The sequence below is a fragment of the Panthera onca genome, chromosome B2 (genome assembly GCF_046562875.1).
Source record: "Panthera onca isolate mPanOnc1 chromosome B2, mPanOnc1 haplotype 2, whole genome shotgun sequence".
Taxonomy (NCBI): domain Eukaryota; kingdom Metazoa; phylum Chordata; class Mammalia; order Carnivora; family Felidae; genus Panthera; species Panthera onca.
In genome coordinates this window covers 75086788-75110403 of record NC_138343.1, presented here as the reverse complement: position 1 = coordinate 75110403, position 23616 = coordinate 75086788, and the positions used below count along the sequence as shown (strand labels likewise).

Genomic DNA, 23616 nt, shown 5'->3' with positions numbered 1-23616 from the left:
GAACAGACATTTCTACAAAGAGATACAAATGGTCACCAGGCACATGAAAACATGCTCAACATCATTCATCATCAAAAAAATGCAGATCAATCCACAATGAGATATCACCTCGTATCTGTCAGAATGAGTAAAATCAAAAACATGAGAAATAACAAGTGTTGGCAAGGATGTGGAGAAAAAGGAACCCTCACGTACGGGCACTAGGAAATCAAATTGGTGCAGCCACTGTGGAAAACAGTATGAGGTTCATCAAAAAAATTAAAAATAGAAATACTGTAGAATCTATAATTCCACTACTGGGTATTTATCCAAAGAAAACAAAGACACTAATTTGAAAAGATACATGCACCCTTATGTTTATTACAGCATTATTTACAATGGCCAAGATATGAAAGCAACCCAAGAGTCCATTGATTGATGAATGGATAAAGATGTGGTATATTATATACACAGTGGTATATTGGTCAGCCATAAAAAAAGAATGAGGTCTTGCCATTTGCAATAAACGAATGAACCTAGAAGGATTACGCAAAGTGAAATAAGTCAGACAGACAAATACCATATGATTTCACTCGTAAGTGGAATGTAAGAAACAAAACAAATGAACAAAGAAAAAAAGAGACAAAAAAAGTGACTCTTACATACAGAGAAAAAAAACTAGTGGTCGCCAGAGAGGAGACGGGTTGGGGGATGGGTGAAATACACAGAGGGGATTAAGAGTGCACATATAGTAATGAGCACTGAGTAATGTATAGAATTGTTGAATCATTATACTATACACCTGAAACTAATATAACACTGTGTGTTAATTATACTTCAATAAAAAAAGAAAAAAAAAAGGAAAGGAATTGACCTAAGGTACTTTGGAAACCAATGTTTTGACTGGGAATGTAAAACTAAAGACAAAATTATACAAAACACTAAAATAAACAAACCAACAAAGTGTATCCCTTATAGCCGTCATGTAGTTAGGTCTTGACACACACAAACACACAATCCCTTTCAATTCAAATAACTGGTCCATTTATACCTGATTATTGATGTGGCTGAATTCAGAGCTACCATTTTATCAGTCTTCATTCTTATTCTCAAATTTTCTTTTTTTTCTTCCAAGTTTTCTGCCTGTGTCTCTGTTCCTCTTTCCCTGCCTTCTTTTGGGTTAACAAAGTATTTTTTAGAATTTCATTTTATCTACTGACTTTTTAGTTATACCTCTTCACATTATTTTTTAAGTGATTGTTCTAGGGATATACAGTATATGTCCTTAACTATAACCAATTCACTTGAGTTAATACTGTACCCCTTTTTACATTTAATATAAAAACCATTTACCACTCTCCATTCCCTATACTTTGTGCAACCCCTCAGTAGAATCTTATAATTTTTGCTTTAAACATTAGTTACCTTTTTTTAACAGGTAAGAGGGGAAAAAGTAATTTTTTCCTCTTTATTCACATATTTACCATTTCCTAAAGATCTGAGCTTACATCTGGTATCATTACCCTTCAACCTGATGAACTTCCTGTCAAACTCCTTACGGTGTAGGTCAGCTAGTGCTGAATTCTCAGTTTTTGCTTATCTGAAAAAGTCTTTATTTCCTTTTTCTCTTTAAGGAATTCTGTAACTTCAAAGATACAGAATTCAGGGCTGATGTTGTAGGTTTTTTTCCTTCAACAAATCATTTTTATTGTTTCCGTGTGTGTGTGTGTGTGTGTGTGTGTGTCTGACTGTTGTCAAGATTTTCTCTTTATTTTTGGCTTTTAGCAGTTTGAGTATAATGTGCCTCTATGTAATATGGTTTGTATTGATTATGCTTGGATCTGCTAAGCTTCTAAATTGACAACTTCATGTGTTTCACCAAATTTGGGAAATTTCTGGCCACCATGTTTTCAAATATTTTTCTGCCCCATTCTCCTTTTCCTCTCCTTCTAGAACTACGACTACACATATACTAGACATTTTTATTTTGTCCTGTAGGTCCCTGAGCCTTTGTTCAAATTCTTTCTAATCATTTTCCTCTCTGTTTTTTCAGATTATATAACTTCTATTAATCTATCTGCAAGTTTACTAAATCTTACTTCTGTTACCTCTAATCTGCTATTAAGCCCATTTAGTAAAAATTTTTATTTCATGTATTATATTTTTCAATGCTAAATTTCCACGTCTTTATAGTTTCTTTTTCTCGGCTGAGATTTCCTATTTGTTCATTCATTATATACATGCATTCCTTTATTTTCATGAGTATAGTTATAATAGGTGCCTTAAAATCCTTTTGAATCCTTTTAAATTTAACATCTGGATCATCTCAGAGTCACTCTCTGATAATTGCCTTTTCTCTTCAGCATGTCTGCAAATTTTGAATTATATTCTGGCCATTGTAAATAATATGTTGCAGAAACTCTAAATTCTGTTACCTTCCTCCAAAGAGAATGATTATTTTAGTACGCAATTTATTGGACTCAAACCCCAAAACTCTGTTTCCCCTCTGTGGGAATGAAAACTGAAACTTCTATTCGGTGCTTTTAGCCTTACTGGAACAGTCAGAGTCTGTCTATGCAAGATTTAGACAGTTTATATTCATCTCTAGATTTCTCTTTTTCTGGATTTTCTCCCTCACTTTCCAGTTGTTCCAGATGCCCCAAACTCTGTCATCTAGTTCTTCAAGCCAGTACGACTGGGAGTCTCCCCTGAGTTTTAGTCATCCTTACAGTACCAAGCTGGGCATGACTTCAAGTTAAATACCATCCAAAATGGGAAACTCACCCAGTAGTTCCTTCTTCTAAATACAGATAACTCCTAACCTCTAGTTTCTGTCTGTTTTGGTTGTTTGCCAGTTTCTTTAGATAGTTATTTTTAAAAAATATTTTGTCTTGAGCTTACAGTTGGTGTTTGCTGAAGTGTTAGTCCAATAGGAGACAATTAGCTATAACCTAAAACTCAACCCTGCATATTATTTTAGAAAACTAGGTAATGATACCTTGCTAATTTCAACGGAGAAAAATGGAAAAGAAATTTATGAAAGACAAATGGATTTCATAACAACTTAAAGTAAACGTGGCCTTGGTATATAAGAACAGTAACTAGAAACTAGGCTTACAAGATGGTGGATAGTAATTCAAGATTTGAAAGCATTTCAAGATTGAAAGCATTCATTTGTCTCCCACACTCCTGAGAAGTTTCTAAAACGACAGTGAAGGACAAATAACACATAAAGCCATAAAGACACAGAAATCAGAAGAGGAGATGACAGTAATAAAGTTTTGGAAGCCTGAAAGCCAAATGCATGAGTGATAACATACTTAGCAGCATGAAGAAAGGTAAAAATAAAGCTTGTATAAGTTGGAGGGGAACCTATAAAAAGCCAATGTGTGCAAAATAACCCCTCAAAACTGTAAGACTCAGAGATTCCAGGCCCTTCTGAAGTCAGGGTGCATGAAGGTCTCAAAATTCAATATAAGAAGCAACATAAGCCTTAAATCCCCTCCCCCATCCTACACAACCGAGCGACCAGCCCCTCCCCAACCCTGCAAGAAGTGCAATTTACTCTCTAGAGAGGATGAACCAGAGAAACACTTACTGAAGGAAACACACTTGGGACTGGAGGAGAGGTCAGAACTAAAAACCTGAAGCAAAGTTTACATGTCAAAACATTAAGATCCACCTCCTACCACCACCATCCCAGCAGCTCCCATTTCCCACAGAGCCCTCAGAATACTTATTTACAGATGAGGAGGAGGATTCTACCCCTAAAGACTTGCATACAGGAGGCTGGGGACACCCGCCAGTGCAGCAATTCATAGAAAAGTTCTGTCCACACACAGAGAGCTTCCATTTAGCTCTGTTTCATCACTCTCGACATAAAAGGACAAACATTTGAAAAAAGCCTCTAAAATTAAGGTTGGTTTCTAAACAACTTAAATTGTCAACCTATGGTGCAATTTTAAAAAGGAAAAGAAAGATGAAAAATGGGACCAGCACTACTTTACAGAACCTAGAGAAAAGTTAGGTAACAACTGTCCGGAATACAACTTGGAGCTTCTAATTCCACCAAACAACTTCAATGATGGTAAATTCAATCTACAAAAAAGCTAAGAGAGTCTGACCTGAATGCCTCAGTTTGCATGAGAAAATTTAAATAGAATGTGAAAAAGGCCTCTATGCACTTCAGAAGGTCAACAGGGCATAATTATCAAAGATCATCTCTTGTGGCATTAGTATAAGGAAAAACGACCCTGATATTTATCTAAAAGGAAATTAATCAGCAAAAGCATTAAAAATTAACCAATAGTCTGAGCAATCGGTTATAGTCTAAATATTTTGAAAACAATTCACAAACCTCTCCTAGGGAGAACAATGAGCAAACATCATTAGCAAGAGCCACATGTACTATCTACTTAAGCTGGATTTAAAGTTTACATCCATATTAAGCAAGACACCCTCTCTCTAAAAGATGGGTTTTCCCTATTCCATGGGATCATTTCCCTGCCTGCCCATGCTTTAGTTCTACCAGTGATAGCTACCAGCACTCAACTGACTTGCTATTAATTACTTGGGAAAAAAAAAAAGAAGAAAATATGTCCTTGTGCTTTGGATTATTTTTTATTTTCTAAAGTAAGTCAGCTGCAAAGATTACCTAAGATATAATGACAACATTCAGAAGAGAAAGCCACAAGAAAAATTTGTTCCTACTCTTAACAAAAAGAAAAAGCCAGACAATCCAGAAAAACCACACGTTTTTGAGCCCATCAGGGAGGTGAGGTCATAAGTCAACCATTTATCTAAAATCCAGAGTGACGAGCCCCTCAGAGGAGATGGGATACAAGAATTGTTTCATCTTTGACAAAGCACAGAAAAAAGAGATGTTGCTATAAAACAACTGAAATTTTAACAAAATGCTTAAGGGTCAAATGTGCACTGATGCCAATTTAGAATCTGAGGGCCTCAGACACAGAAAATCCTGTACCCACTCACAAAGTTCTTCTTCATAGTCTCCCACCCCCTGAGATGCTCCTGAGAACCAGCATGAGCAGAGCTGAGAAAGGGATATTGCTGGTACCGGTGTGTAGTGCCTGCTCTAAGATTTGAGGGTAGAGCAGAAGTGCCAAGAAAAGTCCGTCTACACTTTCGGATGGCATGAATACAAGGTGGTTATCAGCTACTGGTGGGGCAGAAGTGAGAAATTCACCCATGCCTCAGACTGAATCCTGACACGCAGCAAAAGTTGCCTGTTGCTGGGAAGGTACAGTAAAGTCTCTCACCTTCGAGTCCCTGTATTGATACCAAGCAAAAGTTACCTGCTGCTGGAAAGGGAAGAAAACACAGCTCCTCTTTTATTCTGGTCCAACACCAGGCAAATGCAAGATAAACACTGGAGAAGGGACAGAAAGCCCACTCGTGCCCAGATTCTGTGCCAATACAAAATAGAGGTCTTCTAGCACTGGAAGGAAGACAGGGAAATTGCTCCCAGCCTACACCCTCTGCCCTGCCCTCCTCCTTCTCTACAGATACAAGGCAAAGCTCAGCTGTCAGGAAGGGGGTGGGGGAGAGGCAGAAAACCTGCCTGCTTTCTAGATCCTGCACTGAGTATAAGGCAGAGGGCATCTCCACTGGGGAAGTGACAGAAGCACTGGAAAAGTTCAGCCTCTGGGGCAGGTGCACAGGACCTGCCTAAGACTGAGGCTAAAACAGGGAAATTGCAAAACCCCTTCTGTCTCCACCACAAGTCTTGCACCAAGTAACAAGCAAGGGAAGTCCCGCGAATGGGAGAGGGGCAAGAGCATGGAAGGAGACCCTATATGGGTATGTAAGGCAAGCGGTCTGCTAAGAGCGGAACAGGAACAATGAGAAAACCCTCCAATGCTGCAGGCTGCACACTAAAAACAAGTTAGCAGTAACTCACTGTTGGAGGAATTTGAAGTCTGTGGTATACTGATGGTAACACTAGCAACAATAAACCCCCAAACCGGCTCAACTACTACCTAGACTGACTCGATCTAATTCTCTGCCAGTAAAAGCGCACCTGTTTCTAAGGGTAAATACCTTGGGTTTCTACTGTTCACCAATGTGCAACACGTGACATTCAATCAAACATTAAAAGTCACATTAAAAAAAAAAAGACAAAAGAACTCATTGTCAAAAGAGAAAAACAGCAACACAACCAGACTTAAGATCGTGCATATGTTGGCACTATTACACAGGGATCTTAAAATAACTATAATTAATATCTTAAAAAATCTAATAGAAAATGTAGATGACATTTAATGGAGGGGAAATTTCCTCACAGAGATAGAAACATAAAAAGGAGTCTAATGGAAATACTAATACATTTTAAAATGGGGCTCAAAAATGAATAATGGACCTTGAATCTATATAAGAAAACTATCCACAAATAACAAAGTTTCAAACTGATTAAGGAACTCCAAGGGCCAATAATGTAGAAACATCAAATATCAGGTTTCTCAACTGGTTACTATTTTGTGAAATAATTAAAACCATAATGTGGTTTATAACTCCTACACATATCAAAATACAATAAAACCTTGGTTTGTGAGCATAATTCACTCCAGAAACATGCTTGTAATCCAAAGCACGTGTATATCAAAGCAAATTTCCCCATAAGAAATAATGGAAACTCAGATGATTCGTTCCACAACCCAAAAATATTCATATAAAAATGATTACAAACTGTAACATAATACAAAATAATAAAGAAAATATGAAATATAAAGAAAAAAAATTAACCTGCACTTACCTTTGAAAACCATTGTAGCTGGTGTGAAGGAGACAAGAGACAGGAGGGTTATTGTGTATGACAACTTTCACTATCACTAATGGAATCACTGCTATCTATTGGTTCTATGGGATCTTTTTCTTTTCATACAACTTTAACAAGGAACCTATCCAATGACACTTGTTTTTGCCTCCTTTTGAGGATTTCATGGAAATGTGACATTGCATTATTGTTAAACAGATTCATCACTTACACTGCTACAGCCTTATTTGAGTGGTATTTTTCTACAAAATTTTGCACTGTTTCCCACATTTTACACATCTCCCTAATCTCACTTGAAGTGAGGGATTCCTCCACCTTTCTCTCCTCCTCCTCTGCAGACGAGATGCAACAGAGACTTCTTATAAAATCTTGCAATTTCGGCTACTCGCATACCTCATTCATACTTCTTGATGATTTCCTTCTTAACGACCACCATAATCTTCTCCTTCTTCCATAAACTTCCTCCTTCTCCTTACTGCCTTTCTTTTCAACATTTTCCTGCATGGGGGCCACTGTATACATTTGCACGGATGCTGACTACAGTACAGTATTAATAAATTCTTGTCATACACTGTATTTAATGTAACTGGCAATAAGGCAGCAGAGGAAAGGGTCTATATCTGCAGGCAGCCTGACGTAGAATGAAGCAAAGTATTCCTAAGCTTTCTCTTCTATGGAAAAGCAAAAGACTGTCTGTCCATAGGTGCTTTGAAGTGACAAAAAACACACTAGTGCCAGTTGTGGGCACCTTCCAATGTTCTGAAAAATCACTGATTTCTGCTGAACACCACAGCCTGAGACCAAGCATCTGAGCATGGAGACAATCACCCACAATCCCACAGCAAAAGAGAGAGAGAGAGAGAGAGAGAGAGAAGAACCATTGGCTTAGTTGTGATCATGTGATGTTTGGCATCATATATTACTGGTATTGCAAGACATTGCTCATTTATCAAGTTAAAATTTATTAGGAATGTTTGCTCACCTTGCAGAACACTCGCAGAACAAGTTATCGCAATCCAAGGTTTTACTGTATACACATGATTCAAGGTACATTTACTGAACACTAACCAGGAGCCATGCCCTGTGCCAGATGCTTGGGGTAGGGAGAGAAGCAGTGTATTAGTATCCCAAAACTCAATTTAAATAGGGAGACTATTAAAAATGGCCAAAAAAAAAAAAAAAATGCTATAGATGGTCTAATAGTGGTCCAGCACCAAGTGCTAAGGAAGAAAGCCCAGAGAAAGAAACAGTGAGAGAGGGCCAAAGTCATGAGGAGACTAAACGGAAGAAACTGCTGGAAGAAAGAAAAGAAAGAACTGAGGATGCTAAACAATGTTGGATGGGCAACTGCCGAAGATCATGAGGAGGCTAAGAGGACTGATAAGAGCACAAAGAGACTAGCCTTAGGAAAGAAAATGTCTTGGAAAGAATGACATTTTTGAAAAGAGTGTGTCTTTCCAATACAAGAGAAGAGAAGAAAGAATAGAGATTATCACTAATGTTAAACACCTTATATTCACAGTGAACACTTATGATGTGTGTGCACGTGATCTCTCTCTCATATGATCATACCACCCAGCCCTTGCACATGCTTCTTCTGGGAGCCTGGAATACTGTTCCCATTCCTCTTTGCCTAATTAACTGTAGTTTATCTTTCAGATCTCTGCTCAATCTTCTGCCGTCTTCACAGCACAGTGTACCTTTCCTTCACGATACTTGTCAGACTTGATTAATGCTTTGTGTTCCCTACCAGACTGTAAATTCCATAAGATTAAAAGCCATCTCCATTTTATATTTCCAAGTTATCCCTAGAACCTGGTAGAGTGCATGACAAGAAATACTGATTAAATGAATCAGCCAAGATGGAGGAATAGTTCGATTCCATCTTCTCTATTTTTTATGCATGACAATTATACATAAGGTAACAAAAAAAAAAAGCAAAAGCCATGTTTCATGGTTACTATAAATAAAAACTGTCTCAGAAGGATAGCCTATATGATTGTTAATTAAAACAAACAAACAAAAAAAAACTACAAGTAATAGGCACCCCATAGTAATTTCTTAATGAATTAATTTACATATAACCCTTAAAGTGAGTAACCCTCAAATGCTAAACCAGGACTCAATCTAGAGTTGAATACAAAACAGGAGGCAGTAGATTCTAACAGTCTAAAGATAAGAACTTAGAAATCAGGCAATTCACATATTCACCAAAAATATCATTATTGCAAATTATCTCCATAAATATATTGATGCCAATGCTGCAGGAAACAGAGTCTTAAAATAGCCACCTTCCTATGATAGGAGTAGAAGTCAATGAAATAGAAAATGGACAAACAACAAAGAAAATCAAAACCAAAAGTTAATAAAATTGGTAAACTTCTAGTAAGACTGATCAAGGAAAAAAAGAGAAGCCAAAAGTTAGCAATATCTGAACTATATCACTATAGAATCTAAAGACATTAATGATGTAATTAGGAAATGTTCTAAACAACTTTATGACAATATGTTCAACAATTGAGATAAAATTAACAAAATTCACTGAAAAAACATAACTTACAAAAATTGACATAAGTACAAAAGAAGTTTGAATAGCCCTATATCTCTTTTAAAAATTGAATTTTGTAATCAAAAACATTCCCACAAGGAAAATTTCAAGATGTTGGCTGAATTTCATAAACCACTGTGCCAACCCAACAAAACACCTGAGGGTTAGATGACACCCCAAGACCACCAGTTTTTTTTTTTCCTTTATTGAATTTTTAGTGAATGAAAGGGAGGTACGGAAAGAGGAAAACTTAAAAAAAAAAAAAGGAAAAGATCGACAATTTAGGAGAAAAAGAGTAAAAGAAAGCAAATCGTTTGTCAGTAGAATAGAACAAATAAAATCAACAAAGATGAGATTATCTGCATTTGATGGTGGAGAATGTGAAATCTCTGGATCAGAATGTAAAAATCTACAGATCAGAATAGAAATGGATGAGTAAGGCTGGGCTGCAGGGCTGGTTCAATATTCACAAATCAACCAACGTGATACATCACATTAATAGAAGAAAAGGTAAGAACCATATGATCCTGTCAATGCATGCAGAAAGCATTTGACAAAATATAGCATCCTTTCTTAATAAAAACCCTCAAGAAAGTCAGGATAGAAGAAACATACCTTAACATCATAAAAGCCACATAGGAAAAGCCCACAGCTAATATCATCCTCAATGGGGAAAAACTGAGAGCTTTCCCCCTGAGATCAGAAACACAACAGGGATGTCCACTCTCACCACTGTTGTTTAACATAATATTGGAAGTCTTAGCATCAGTAATCAGACAACAAAATGAAATCAAAGGTATCCAAATTGACAAAGAAGTAGTCAAACTTTGACTTTTCGCAGATGACATGATACTCTACATGGAAAACCCGAAAGACTCCACCAAAAAGCTGCCAAAACAGATACATGAATTCAGCAAAGTTGCAGCATACAAAATACATGTACTGAAATAGGTTGCATTTCTATATACCAATAATGAAGCAACAGAAAGAGAAACCAAGAACGATCCCATTTACAAATTGCACCAAAAGCCATAAAATACCTAGGAATAAATGCAACTAGAGATGTAAAGGATCTGTATGCTGAAAACTGTAAAAAACTTATGAAAGAAATTGAAGAAGACACAAAGAAATGGAAAAACATTCCATGCTCATTGATTGGAAGAACAAATATTGTTAAAATGTCAATACTTCCCAAAGCAATCTACACATTCAATGCAATCCCAATCAAAATGGCACTGGCATTCGTCTCTAAGCTACAACAAACAATCCTAAAATTTGTATGGAACCACAAAAGACCCCGAATAGCCAAAGTAATGTTGAAAAAGAAAACCAAAGTGGAAGGCATCACAATCCCAGACTTTAGCCTCTACTACAAAGCTGTAATCATCAAGACAGTATGGTATTGGCACAAAAACAGACATAGACCAGTGGAATAGAGAACCCAGAGAACTGGACCCGCAATATTGTATGGCCAATTAATCTCTGACAAAGCAGGAAACAGTATCCAATGGAAAAAAGACAGTCTCTTTAGCAAATGGTTCTGGGAGAACTGGACAGCAACATGTAGAAGACTGAAACTGGACCATTCTCTTACACCATATAAAAAATAAACTCAAAACGGATGAAAGACCTAAATGTGAGACAGGAAACCATTAAAACTCTAGAGGAGAAAATAGGGATCAGCCTCTCTGATGTCGGCTGCAGCAATTTCTTGTTCGACACATCTCCAAAGACAAGGAAAATAAAAGCAAAAATGAACTATTGGGACCTCATCAAGATAAAAAGCTTCTGCAATGCAAAGGAAACAATCAACAAAACTAAAAGGCAACTGAAGGAATGGGAGAAGATATTTGCAAATGACATATCGGATAAAGGGTTAGTATCCAAAATCTATAAAGAACTTACAAACTCAGCACCCAAAAAACAAATAATCCAGTGATGAAATGGGCAGAAGACATGAACAGTCACCCTACAACCCAGCAATAGCACTACTAGGAATTTAAACAAAGGATACAAGAGTGCTGATTTATAGGGGAAGACGTACCCCAATGTTTACAGCAGTGCTTTTAACAATAGCCAAATTATGGAAAGAGCCTAAATGTCCATCAACTGATGAATGGATAAAGATGTGGTTTCTATATACAATGGAATACTACTTGGCAACGAGAAAGAATGAAATTCTACCATTTGCAACAACGTGGATAGAACTGGAGGGTATTATGCTAAGTGAAATAAGTCAGAGAAAGAAAGATACCATATGTTTTCACTCATGTAGAACTTGAGAAACTTAACAGAAGACCATGGGGGAAGGGAAGGGGAAAAAAATAGTTCCAAACAGAGAGGGAGGCAAACTGTAAGAGACTCTTAAATACAGAGAACAAACTGAGGGTTGATGGGGGAGGGGGGCGGGAGAAAGTGTGTGATGGGCATTGAGGAGGGCACTTGTTGGGATGAGCACTGGGTGTAGTATGTAAGTGATGAATCATGGGCATCTACCCCCAAAACCAAGAGCACACTGTAAACACTGTATGTTAGCTAACTTGACAATAAAATATATTTAAAAGAAAAAGAAAAAAAAAAAAAAAGAAATGAGTAAGGGGAAATGTAGCTATAAAAAATGTTGATTTGTATTTCCTAAACAAGCAAGTGATAGCAGAAGAGAGGTGTTTGGAAATCTGCCGTTGAGGAGTAACGAGAACAGCACACAAAGCAGACCGTGTACAGCATAGACAAGCTAACTGTAATAACAATACATTAGTGCTTAGATACACTCGGTATGACTGTGATAATGCATTCCATTATAAATTAGAAAGTTAGCTCCAAATTTGAAAAGCTGTTCTTAGGGGGAAAAAAAAGGTTTCTTTGCTGGAGACAAATAATACTGCAGTTTCTCTAAATAAAAGTAAAGCAAGGACCTATGGAAACCTAAAGAAAAGAGCCTACTGTTGGAAAAATCAGCTCTATTCCTGGTGACTTTTAATCTAACCCAAAAAGAATAAAGCTTATTTTATTATTTCTGGAGTATAAATACAAAATAGCCTAGTCAATTCTCTTTCTTCTCAGTGGTTATGTTCTACAAAGTCACTGTGAACAATGAATTAGCAAATACTGAAACAGTGCTCCTTGGGGAAAAGACAGCATGAGGTTCTTCCAAGCCTCTGGTCACAGTTTTCTCAAATAATTAACATATAACTGTGCTTACAGCGTGTTTCTGTTTAAAGACACCTTATCCAACATGTATTGCTGATTGATGAACATTCAATTTACAGTCAACAGTACTGTCACTCATGTCAGAATGGAGCTTATCTAATGCAGGTATTTTCTCTGTAAGGCACATCACGGTCTTCAGCACTATCCTCGGGGGCTATTTTAAACCAAAATCCACCAACAAAAAGCACAAGATATGAAAAACATGGCACTAAACAGACCTCAAAAAAAGACACATCTTTACAGTATGAGAGCAGAAATAAGAAGGCAGAGCATCGCCTTGTTCCGCCTCAAGTAGGAATGTGTGCTAGGGTCAAACAAATTTTTCCCTGCACTGTGCATGTCTGCAAATGACTATGAAAGAACTGTGAGTATTGATTTCTGAGGTTTCAAGCAATTGCAGTGAGTAGGCAAATTTGCAAATTTGAAATTATGAATAATGAGGATTGACTGTACTCACAAAAATCTATACTAACATCTCACAAATAAGTTTTTAAAAGGTTTACTGTAAATGTACCTAGAAATCTAGGAAGCTGGACTAGAAATACAATAGGACTAAATACTACTTCTTGGAATCCATTTGCCAATATTTTCCAATCAGTAATGAAACATGAAAAACACCGACCCATTCGAAGTCATTTTTTTTAATGTTTATTATTTATTTTGAGAGAGAAAAAGAGCATGAGCAGGGAAGGGGCAGAGAGAGTGGGAGACAGAGAATCCCAGGCAGGCTCCCAGGCAGGCTCCGCACTCCCAGCACAGAGCCCAACGCAGGGGTTGATCTCACAAACCACAAGATCATGACCTGAGCTGAAATCAAGAAGGTGGATGCTTAACCGACTGAGCCACCCAGGCACCCCCAAAGTCACTTTTACAGTGGTCTCAAGCAGGCCTCTTCAATTTACTGGTATATGATAATCAGCATTAGGAAAAATCAAAGCATGTTTATTTCTAAGTAGTAAACGAAATCCATTAAATCCCTTATGAACAACTTACTCCTCTAAGTTTGTAACAGTGGCCAGTCTACTTAACAGTAACCAACTTTTTCTAAATAGTAGTCATTCAAATGACTGTTACTGAGTATCAGGCTACACTCGCCCTCACTCTCACCACGATTAAAGGCTGTATTCCATGCTGCCAAAAAATGATTTCATGACTTAATACATCACTACACCACTACCCGCACTGAGTACGTACTATAACAAAATATACTACAGGGGAAACAAATTCTGATCTAGGCTCTGTGAAGCTCTCACAGATGAGTGATTTAGATGTTTGCTCAAAGTTTCACATGTTTATAAATAACCTTTAGTCCTTGAGAGAGAAACAACAATAATGAGGAAAACTACAAAAGTCTGCATTAATGGTAAATTCCACAAGATCTTTTAAAAAGCATTCTCTCTCCTATCCATTCCCTCAACATTCCAATTACCTCCTATTACATTACAATAATTACACACTTCACAGAAAATGGTGATTACTAGGTGAACAAATTGGAAACTCCATATACTGTCTTATGTTTTAGGCCAGTGTTCACATTTTAGCTCATGCTTTAGTCTGCTGCCAGCTAAGTGCTCTTTGTACACCATCATTTCTAGGAATATGACTGGACTCAACAAACCTGAACATGTGCAAAAATACTGATATATACTCAAAAGGGAAAATAATCTCCATAATATTAGCCATTAAAACTCATACCAAAGTGTATATTTTATAAGATTTCTTAAAAAGACTAATTGTGTCTCCCTTAACCCAATCAGCTGAAGTTTGAACAGAACTAAAAATGAGGCAATTGTTAGACAAGTAAAGAATTTGAATATTTTAACAAGGGGGAGAAATGATACCATGATACCATGTTTCCCTATGGTATAGGTTTGATTAAAAATTGGGCCCAAACATCTCTGCCCTTCAAAGCTAAATTTGCCATATATTTCCCTTTTCAAAAAGTATCATTAATATTTTTAATTAGAACAGCTAAAAAGAAAAAGGTGACTGCATTTAGTCACATGCTTACTGTAATTTAGGACTGTTTTAGAAATTACCAGTAACCTGTTTGTCTCCCATTCATCCTACTTTGCATTGTCTTTGTCAACACTCTGGTTCACTTATTACCACCTGAACTTCTGTAATGAGCTGAATGCTTTTTGTCCCATTTAATTCACTACATCCACCACCAGACTAATCTTTCTGAGGCATACTCGGATGACACTGTCCCCACATTCATATACCTCCTATAGCTCACATTGTCATCTAAATTAAGAACACATCAGCCTTGGGGCACCTGGGTGGCTCAGTCGGTTGAGCGTCCAACTTCGGCTCAGGTCATGATCTCACAGCTGGTGAGTTCGAGCCCCGCGTTGGGCTCTGTGCTGACAGCTCAGAGCCTGGAGCCCACTTCGGATTCTGTGCCTCCCTCTCACTCTGCCCCAACCCACTCGCATTCTGTCTCTGTCTCTCTCAAAAATAAATAAACATTAAAAAAAATTTTTTTTTTTTAAAGAACACATCAGCCTGACTTTTGAGGCCCTTTACGATCTGACCTAGCATACTTTTCTTCTTTCTTATAATTCTCCAACACTTAACCTAAGTTCCAGAACATATCTTTTTTTTTCAATATATGAAGTTTATTGTCAAATTGGTTTCCATACAACACCCAGTGCTCATCCCAAAAGGTGCCCTCCTCAATACCCATCACCCACCCTCCCCTCCCTCCCACCCCCCATCAACCCTCAGTTTGTTCTCAGTTTTTAAAAGTCTCTTATGCTTTGGCTCTCTTCCACTCTAACCTCTTTTTTTTTTTTCCTTCCTCTCCCCCATGGGTTTCTGTTAAGTTTCTCAGGATCCACATAAGAGTGAAACCATATGGTATCTTTCTCTGTATGGCTTATTTCACTTAGAATAACACTCTCCAGTTCCATCCATGTTGCTACAAAGGGCCATATTTCATTCTTTCTCATTGCCACGTAGTACTCCATTGTGTATATAAACCACAATTTCTTTATCCATTCATCAGTTGATGGACATTTAGGCTGTTTCCATAATTTGGCTATTGTTGAGAGTGCTGCTATAAACATTGGGGTACAAGTGCCCCTATGCATCAGTACTCCTGTATCCCTTGGGTAAATTCCTAGCAGTGCTATTACTGGGTCATAGGGTAGGTCTATTTTTAATTTTCTAAGGAACCTCCACACTGTTTTCCAGAGTGGCTGCACCAGTTTGCATTCCCACCAACCGTGCAAGAAGGTTCCCGTTTCTCCACATCCTCTCCAGCATCTATAGTCTCCTGATTTGTTCATTTTGGCCACTCTGACTGGCATGAGGTGATATTTCAGTGTGGTTTTGATTTGTATTTCCCTGATGAGGAGCGACGTTGAGCATCTTTTCATGTGCCTGTTGGCCATCCGGATGTCTTCTTCAGAGAAGTGTCTATTCATGTTTTCTGCCCATTTCTTCACTAGGTTATTTGTTTTTCGGGTGTGGAGTTTGGTGAGCTCTTTATAGATTTTGGATACTAGCCCTTTGTCCGATATGTCATTTGCAAATACCTTCCCCTTCCGTTGGTTGCCTTTTAGTTTTGTTGGTTGTTTCCTTTGCTGTGCAGAAGCGTTTTATCTTCATAAGGTCCCAGTAGTTCATTTTTGTTTTTAATTCCCTTACCTTTGGGGATGTGTCAAGTAAGAAATTGCTACGGTTGAGGTCATCCAGAACATATCTTAAGCCTTTCTGTGTTTATACTTTAGGCCTTTCCCTCAACTTAGATGCACTTCCTCATTTTCTGGTGAAAACCTGTCCCCAGCTTTCAGGCTATCACTACCACGTGTCTCCCTCCCTCCAATCTGATGTCATTTTCTTTAGAACTTCTTATGACACTTCACTCAGATGTGTCTAACAGTCAGTCATTTATCCTCTCCTACTAGAGAGAAAGCTCAAAGAGAAGGGCCTAAATTGAGTGTTTCTTGATAACATAAACTGAACTTGTCAAGAAGGAAAAAAGACACACTTTATGCAAAGGGGAAAAAAAGCCTTATTGTTAGTAGAGTAGAAGACATCCTCCAATAGAAATTTCAATAAATGTATCCTCAAATCAACAACCTTACCAGTCCTACCATACATTCGATTCTTACAGGAGATACATAACTGGGAGCAGTGTGCATACTGCTTTTCAAACATAGCAAACAAGTCCCTTATCTCCAGCAGTACATTAAATGAATAGTAAAGTATGACTGTGTTTCATTAATGCCTCATTTATCTAACATCACTAAGATACGGAGGAGAAGTGAGTTTTCTGGAGAAGTGGCTTCCTACTGTAGAAACAGAACTCAGACGTGCCTGTGGCCTGGACCAGCTGAGAGATGCTCCTGGGACACCGACCTCCACTTCGCCCAGTCTAGCAGAGAACACTCAGGCAGAGTGGGGCGGTCACTGTGTACCAGATACTTATACCTGCTAAAACAGGTAGGCAGCATGGAAAGAGAGCAAAGAGGGTATTAAAAACCCTCTAAAAGGGCAAAAGGAGGTTTTTGCATCTAGCAGAATCCTCCTTCCAGCCTGTAGGTACTAGCCACAGTTGTATTCCCCTGAGAAACTCTGGGGGGTTGAGCAGCTGTTCTGTTATGTCATCACCTGCTAGGAGAGTCCATCCTCTCTGCCACTGGAAACACTTTCACTCTCGAATTATGTGTTATGGCTTAAATCGTGTACAGCCCAAAATTCGTATGTTGAAGGTCTACCCACCAGTATTTCAGAACATGACCCTATTTGGATATAGGGTCAATGCAGATATAACAGATGAGGTCATTCTAGAGTACAGTAGGGCCTCAATCCAACATGACTGGTGTCCTTATTGAAACAGGAAATTTGGAAACGGACAAGCACACAGGGAGAATGCAACGTGAAGCTGAAGGCAGACTGGGTTGATGCTTCTATAAGCCAAGCAACTTCAAAGATTGGCAGCAAACCAGCAGAAGCTAGGTGAGAAGCATGGAACAGGTTCTTTTTCACAGCGCTCAGAAGGCACCCTGATCTCAGACTTTCGCCTCCAGAACTGTGAGACAATAACTGTCTGTGGCTTAAGCCACCAAGTTTGTGCTTCTGTCTGTGCATCTCTAGCAAACTCATTGTCCCTACTGGTATCTTTCCATTGATCACATCACCAACCTACTATGACAACCACACACCTCCCTAATAGAACTTCTTAACAACGTTAAGCACATTCATTCAACAAGCACATATTGATGTCCTCTATGTGCCAGGCATGAAGGACTGAACAGTATGACTGACACGACACGGTCTCTCTCATACTGGTTACAGGACATGATCAGGATACTGATCAGGATAACTGACAACATACCATAATTACACAACGATAAAATCACAATTGTGCAACAGCACTGCATGACTAAATGACTCTTTAAACTGAGGGTAGTGGGCATATTTAACCATGTCTGTATGACTCAGTGATCTCGCTACGGAGGCCCACCATACATTTCCATGCCCTTTATTACTTCTGTTCCCCTCCGAGATGTCAGGTTGTTGATTACCATGAGGTCTGCTTTTATCAGCTCCCCTCCTCTACCTCTGCTCACTCTCTCCAATCCACTTATTTCTGGTTTGGCATTTCTAATTTGCTACGGGCTAGGGGCGCCTGGGTGGCTCAGTCAGTTAAGCGTCCAAATTCGGCTCACGTCATGATCTCACGGTTCATGAGTTCGAGCCCCATATCCAGCTCTGTGTTCCCCCTCTCTGTGCCCCTCCCCTGCTCATGCTATGGCTCTCAAAAATAAATAAACATTAAAAAAATTAATTTTCTACAGGCTATAAAAATTAGGTAATTAATATTGCTAAGAAAAACATATTGAATAATAAAAACTGCTTCATGTGAGAACTGAAGATTTGGCTTAAACACAGTCTTTCTGATTTACTTTCGATTCTCAGAGACATTTTTTTTTCTGGCAGAACAACTTCTCCCATTCAAAAAGATTCTGTTACAAGGCACTAAGGCAGGACATTATTATACAGAGAGTATTACTGAATAAACTGCCCACAAACACTTGTTTTCTTTCAAAGGGAGTACAGCACAGGTATGCTATGTAAATAGTTATCTAAGAAATACTGTGCAAATTCAGAATTATTTTATAGCCCAGTGTAAGGTTATTTTTCTTCTCTTATTGTGTATCGTAACACCAAGTAATAGGACCATGAGGTCATATGGCACTCAACTGGAAAGCCCAGCCAAAACCTTTTGCAGTACAAAATAAATAACCACGTACCTCTTATGCATATCCAACAATCATCTTTTGTGTTGTGCTTTTTAAGTTCTTCTTCAGTTACTTCAATTAACCTGCCTTTTAATCCCGTTAGATCCTTTCCACTTTTAGTGAGTCGAATCCAATCCATAAGACTTCTGCCCTGTTTTAGAGGGACCTGAAAAAAGGAAAAGGGAAGAATTCAATGTGGCTTCTTCGAGTCAGCTGCTCTCCCCTCCCCTTCCTCCCACTTCTCTTAAGGCTGCTTCGTTACTCTTACCCTCATTCAAAAAAATAAGAAAATTCAAATCAATAATTCTACATTTTTTTATAGATTTAGGTGGTTGTCAAAATCATCTCTGCTATATTCAAATTATAAATAGAACAATATAAAACACCTGGGCTATGAGGTAGGGCTTAGAAACTCTGTCACACAAACAGTCATCAGAATGGTATCTAGTAAAACAATAACATTGAACCTGGAGTCAGAAAACAAGTCTTAGTTCCAGCTCTGTCACACGGAATTAAGCTCCTGCCTATACTTATATAACTAGTTTGTTACACAGTACCAGAGAAATGTTTAATGTAAAAGAAGGCACACTCAAGGAAGCATATTGCTATACACTGAATGTGTGTGCCCCTCCAAAATTCATATGTTGAAATCCTAACCTCCAATGTGATATTAGGAAGTAGGGCCTCTGGCAGGTGACTAAGTCTTGAAGGTGGAGCCTTCATGAATGGTCTTAGTACCCTTATTAAAAAGGCCTCAAAGGGCTCTCAGCCTTTCTGCCATGTGAGGATGTGGGGAAAAGATGGCTATGAATGAGGAATCAGGCCTTCATCAGACACTGAAGTTGTTGGTGCACTGACCTTAGAATTCCCAGCCTCCAAAACTGTGAGAAATAAATTTCCATTGTTTGTAAGTCACCTTATAAAATTTATGGCCCTCTGTTATAACAGACGGAATAGACTAAGATATTTATCAATTTCACTTTCCGGAATCCTACCTACTGCAGGCACTCATTTCCCCCCAAATAACCAAACTAATAGGTCTGTGGTACCACTGCAATTTCACATTCCTTCCTACCAACTACATCATCCCCTTCTTACCATCCCTGAAATTCTCTAGGTTTCTTGGTCCCAGTAAATGAAGTAAAGTATGAGAAAATGATCTTTCCCATCCCAAACCAAAATCACTTCTCTCTCTTATCTATGAGGATTCCATAATCTACTGAGTAGTTAAGCAACTCTAATCATGGGCCCTCCCTCCTTCAGTGGCTCTCCACACTACTCTACAATAAATAATGTCTCTAAATTCCCTCGTTTACCAGGCCCTTCCTATCTGATCATAGTTTACCTCACTAGCTCTGAGTTTTAGTTTCTGCTCCTTCCTATTACATGTTTTAGCTAAATGGGAACTGATTCTTTGATTAGTATGAAACACCTGCTCCTCTGCCTGGATCAATTCCCTTCCTCTCTCCCACAGACATTATTTCCTCCAGAAGCATTCTCTGACCCTAACCCCTTGTGGTCATAACATACTGTTACAATTCTTATGACATTTGTAACTATTTGTCTGTGCAGCCTATTAGCTTATTAGACTAACCTCCTTGGAAACAGAGACCACATCTCCAGCATATGGTAGGTTCTCAAATATTTATTTACTAGTGTCAGTAGAAATAATAAAGCTACCATATATTGAGTACATATTCTGTAACACACACTGTGCTGAGGGCTTTATACAACAATCCCACAACAATCCATGGGGTCTGAATAAAAGCCTAAGGGCAAGTAACACAGAGGAGTGCATACCATACACCAAGATTGTGCTAAGAGAAACATTATCTCATTTAATCCTATGAACAGCCCTATAAAATGGGTACTATTATTCTCATTTACACCTGAGAAAAATGAGACTCAGAGATTAAGTCATGGGAACTGGGAAAAGAATCTGGGTCTTTCTCACTCAAAAATCTATGCTTTTAACTATTATGATATACAACCTCCCCAACTAGCTTCTATTTTCTCAACGTCTACCCATGTCATACAAGCCAGACTCAGGTTCTAACACTGCAAGATCACCTTATTTCATAAAGTCTTGGGGGGGGGGGAGGGGGGGTTGTCTGAGTTTCCTCTTGAATTGCACAATAATTGTATTTTGTTCTCTTTTTGGACCCAAAGACTCACCTTTGCAATCACCATCTGTGAACCTTTTGTCTTTGCCTCTGAGCTTTCTTTTAAAATGATGCTGAGAACATGGTTTGTAGTTTGAACAGAAGGCCAGAAACTCATATTCTAATTCAGATATTCTATCTCTGCGAAGGCTATACTATTTAGCCAAGAATTTAGCTCAAGGAGAGAAACGGGTCAAACATCAAGGAGGAGGGGTCAGATGATTAGATGGCTGGATGATACATGTAGCAATAAATGAAATGTCCCAGCCAGAGTCACATCACATCAAGTTTTGGGGTCCAAAGCAACATGTCTTAAACAGTTCCCTTTCTGTGATATATAGACAGCAAAAGCACCCATTTCATGGGATCACTGTAAAGAAAAGAGTTAATACACACGAAGCACTCAAAACACTTAGACCATACACAGTAAGCACCGAATAAATTTTAGCCATGTTATTACTATTGTTAGAGTTACAGACTTCTGAAAAGCTAATGAAAGCTACAGATTCCTGAATCCATAATTCTAATCCAGAGTCAAACTCCAGGTTTAAGTGGAGGGGGGAAAAAAAAAAGTCGGTAAAGATCCTAAATAATGCTAAGATCCAAGAATTCAGAATTGGGGGGTGGGGGGAAGTGGCCCAAGCAGGTGGAAGTTTCAAAAACAAAACATGAAGTTATAGAATGAGGAACTAACAAATAACTGGAGTAATTATCTATGTTGCAATGAACACAGGAGACAATTTTATAAAATTTTGTAAATATAAAATACATTTGTATTCCACCTGTTGCTAACAGTAACTATGTTTAACTAAAAGTTACAGAGTATTATATTAGCTTCAAAGTCAGCAAGTGGTATCAGTAGAAAAGGCAGTGATTAAACAGGTACCAAAAGTAGAAAGGGAGCATGACTAAAAGAAGTGTCCATAAACCCTCCGGAGGACTGTAGACATTTGTTCTCGCTTCCCCAATCTTCCCTAGTTCCGGGAGTTGCCACCTTTGGAGGGATGGTCACTGGCCAATGTCGCTACTTCCCAACCTTTCCCTTCTCTTAGGGAACCACATCACTCACAACTCCTTCCGGCAAGTGTAGAACAAAAGACTGGAGATGAGGATAGGCTGAGGGAAAGAAGCTAATACTGAATACCTATATGATAACGTCAAGCACTGTGCTGGTCCAGTCATACACGACTAAATTTAATTCGCGGGAAAAGACTTCACATTAAGGGAATTGCGGATGGGAAGGAAAGGGGCTAGTAGGTGAGAGGGAGGGAGGTTAGGAGAACTCAATGATTGCAGACATAAGTGGATCAGAAAGCTCGCCAGCAAGGGCAGGAGGGAACGAAGGCGAGAGCGGAGGACAGGAGGTGGAAGAGGTGTCCTTAGGAGAGAATGGACCTTTGGGTAGCAAGGAACGCCGGCGGGCGGCGAGCTGAATGAGACCAACGGTGTCACCCGCTTACCTTGCTACGCCCCCCGGAGGCGACGCGCTGCTGTGAGCTGGGGGCCGGGAAAGACTGGGAAGGGACGTTCAGCATCCTGGACCCCTGGCCCGGGCCCTGCCCGGGGTCCGCCGCCGGACAAGATTTCTCGGCTCGACCCCCTCTACGGTAACACCTACCGCTCCGGCTCTGAGGCCGGGCAGAGGCCAAGCCCCCGACCCACTTCCGGGGTCGCCCGGGGTGAGGCGCGCCATGACGCAGCACGTTGAGGCCGCGGAGGGCGGAGCCAAAGGAAAGAACGGAGCGCCGGCAGGGGAGGAACCAGAGACAAGTACGCATGCTTCGTTAGTCCTGAACTCTGAATTTCAGCACCGCAGGGAGGTGACAGCTATTCCGTGGTAGCATTTAAGACAGAGGGAAGCTGTTCCTTAGCCTTGGTGCTGACAGAATCTGAAAATAAATTCTTATAGACTGTTAAACCAGAACACAAGTGTCTGTCTATTGTTAAGCACTACCACCACACTACTTGAAATATGGAACAAAATAACACTTTCAAAGCATTTTGATTTCTCTGAAACTCTCTACTGTAAGACACCTGTCTGTACAGGAAAGAGAACCTTTAAGAATTAAGGTGTCAAATGCAAACAGCCACTCCTACTAGGTGAAGCTTCACCTTTAAGAACCCCCGCTAATGACTAATGAATGAGTCGAAGAAGCAAAGTCTCCTGCTCCGATCACCACTCACAAGCATTTCCTCTTCATCTAACTTCCTGTCTTCACTGAAAGATACAGGGAATTGCTTACTGATACAACCCCAAATGGAGTGATGAGCAGTTATGTTTGAGTCAAATAGGTTTAGTTTGAATGCCATCTCTCTGCATTTAATAAATAAGGCCTTATGCGAGTTATTTGAGTGTTTCAAAGTTTCATTTTCCCCATCTGCCTAATGGGCTTAGATTTCAGTAAGGATTAAATGAGATGTCATATGTAAACTACCTGGTATAGTGCCTGGTTGGTTAGTAGTAGCCAATAAATCAATAAATGGCGGTGGTTCTTCATACTATTCCAACATATTGATGAGAGAAGCTCGAATACTATGCAGGTAAAAACCAGTCCCTAATGATCAAAGTCCAGATTCGTGACCTGGTGGATTTTTTGTGTATCCCTTGGGGTACACACACCTCCTGAGTGTAGAATCCAGTGAAGAGAAAACGTTTTCAGGAGAAAAAAT

At 39.0% G+C, this 23616-nt stretch overlaps 1 protein-coding gene across 6 annotated transcripts in view; it reads right to left on the bottom strand.

The window, feature by feature from the left end:
- Nucleotides 1-23616, bottom strand: part of CYB5R4 (cytochrome b5 reductase 4) — a 99357-nt gene that overhangs the window by 70415 nt on the left and 5326 nt on the right. For 2 of the 6 annotated variants that reach the window (XM_060616080.3, XM_060616081.3), the window contains exons 1-2: nt 22407-22635; nt 18797-18950 (exon numbers count right to left, since the gene is read on the bottom strand). In XM_060616080.3, the coding sequence (XP_060472063.1) occupies nt 18797-18950; nt 22407-22481 (229 nt within the window). In that variant the 5' untranslated portion in view covers nt 22482-22635. Of the gene's footprint in view, nt 1-18796; nt 18951-22406; nt 22637-23616 lie in introns of those variants that run through there. The other 4 variants (XM_060616084.3, XM_078447121.2, XM_060616085.3 and 1 more) reach the window with 3 other exon arrangements.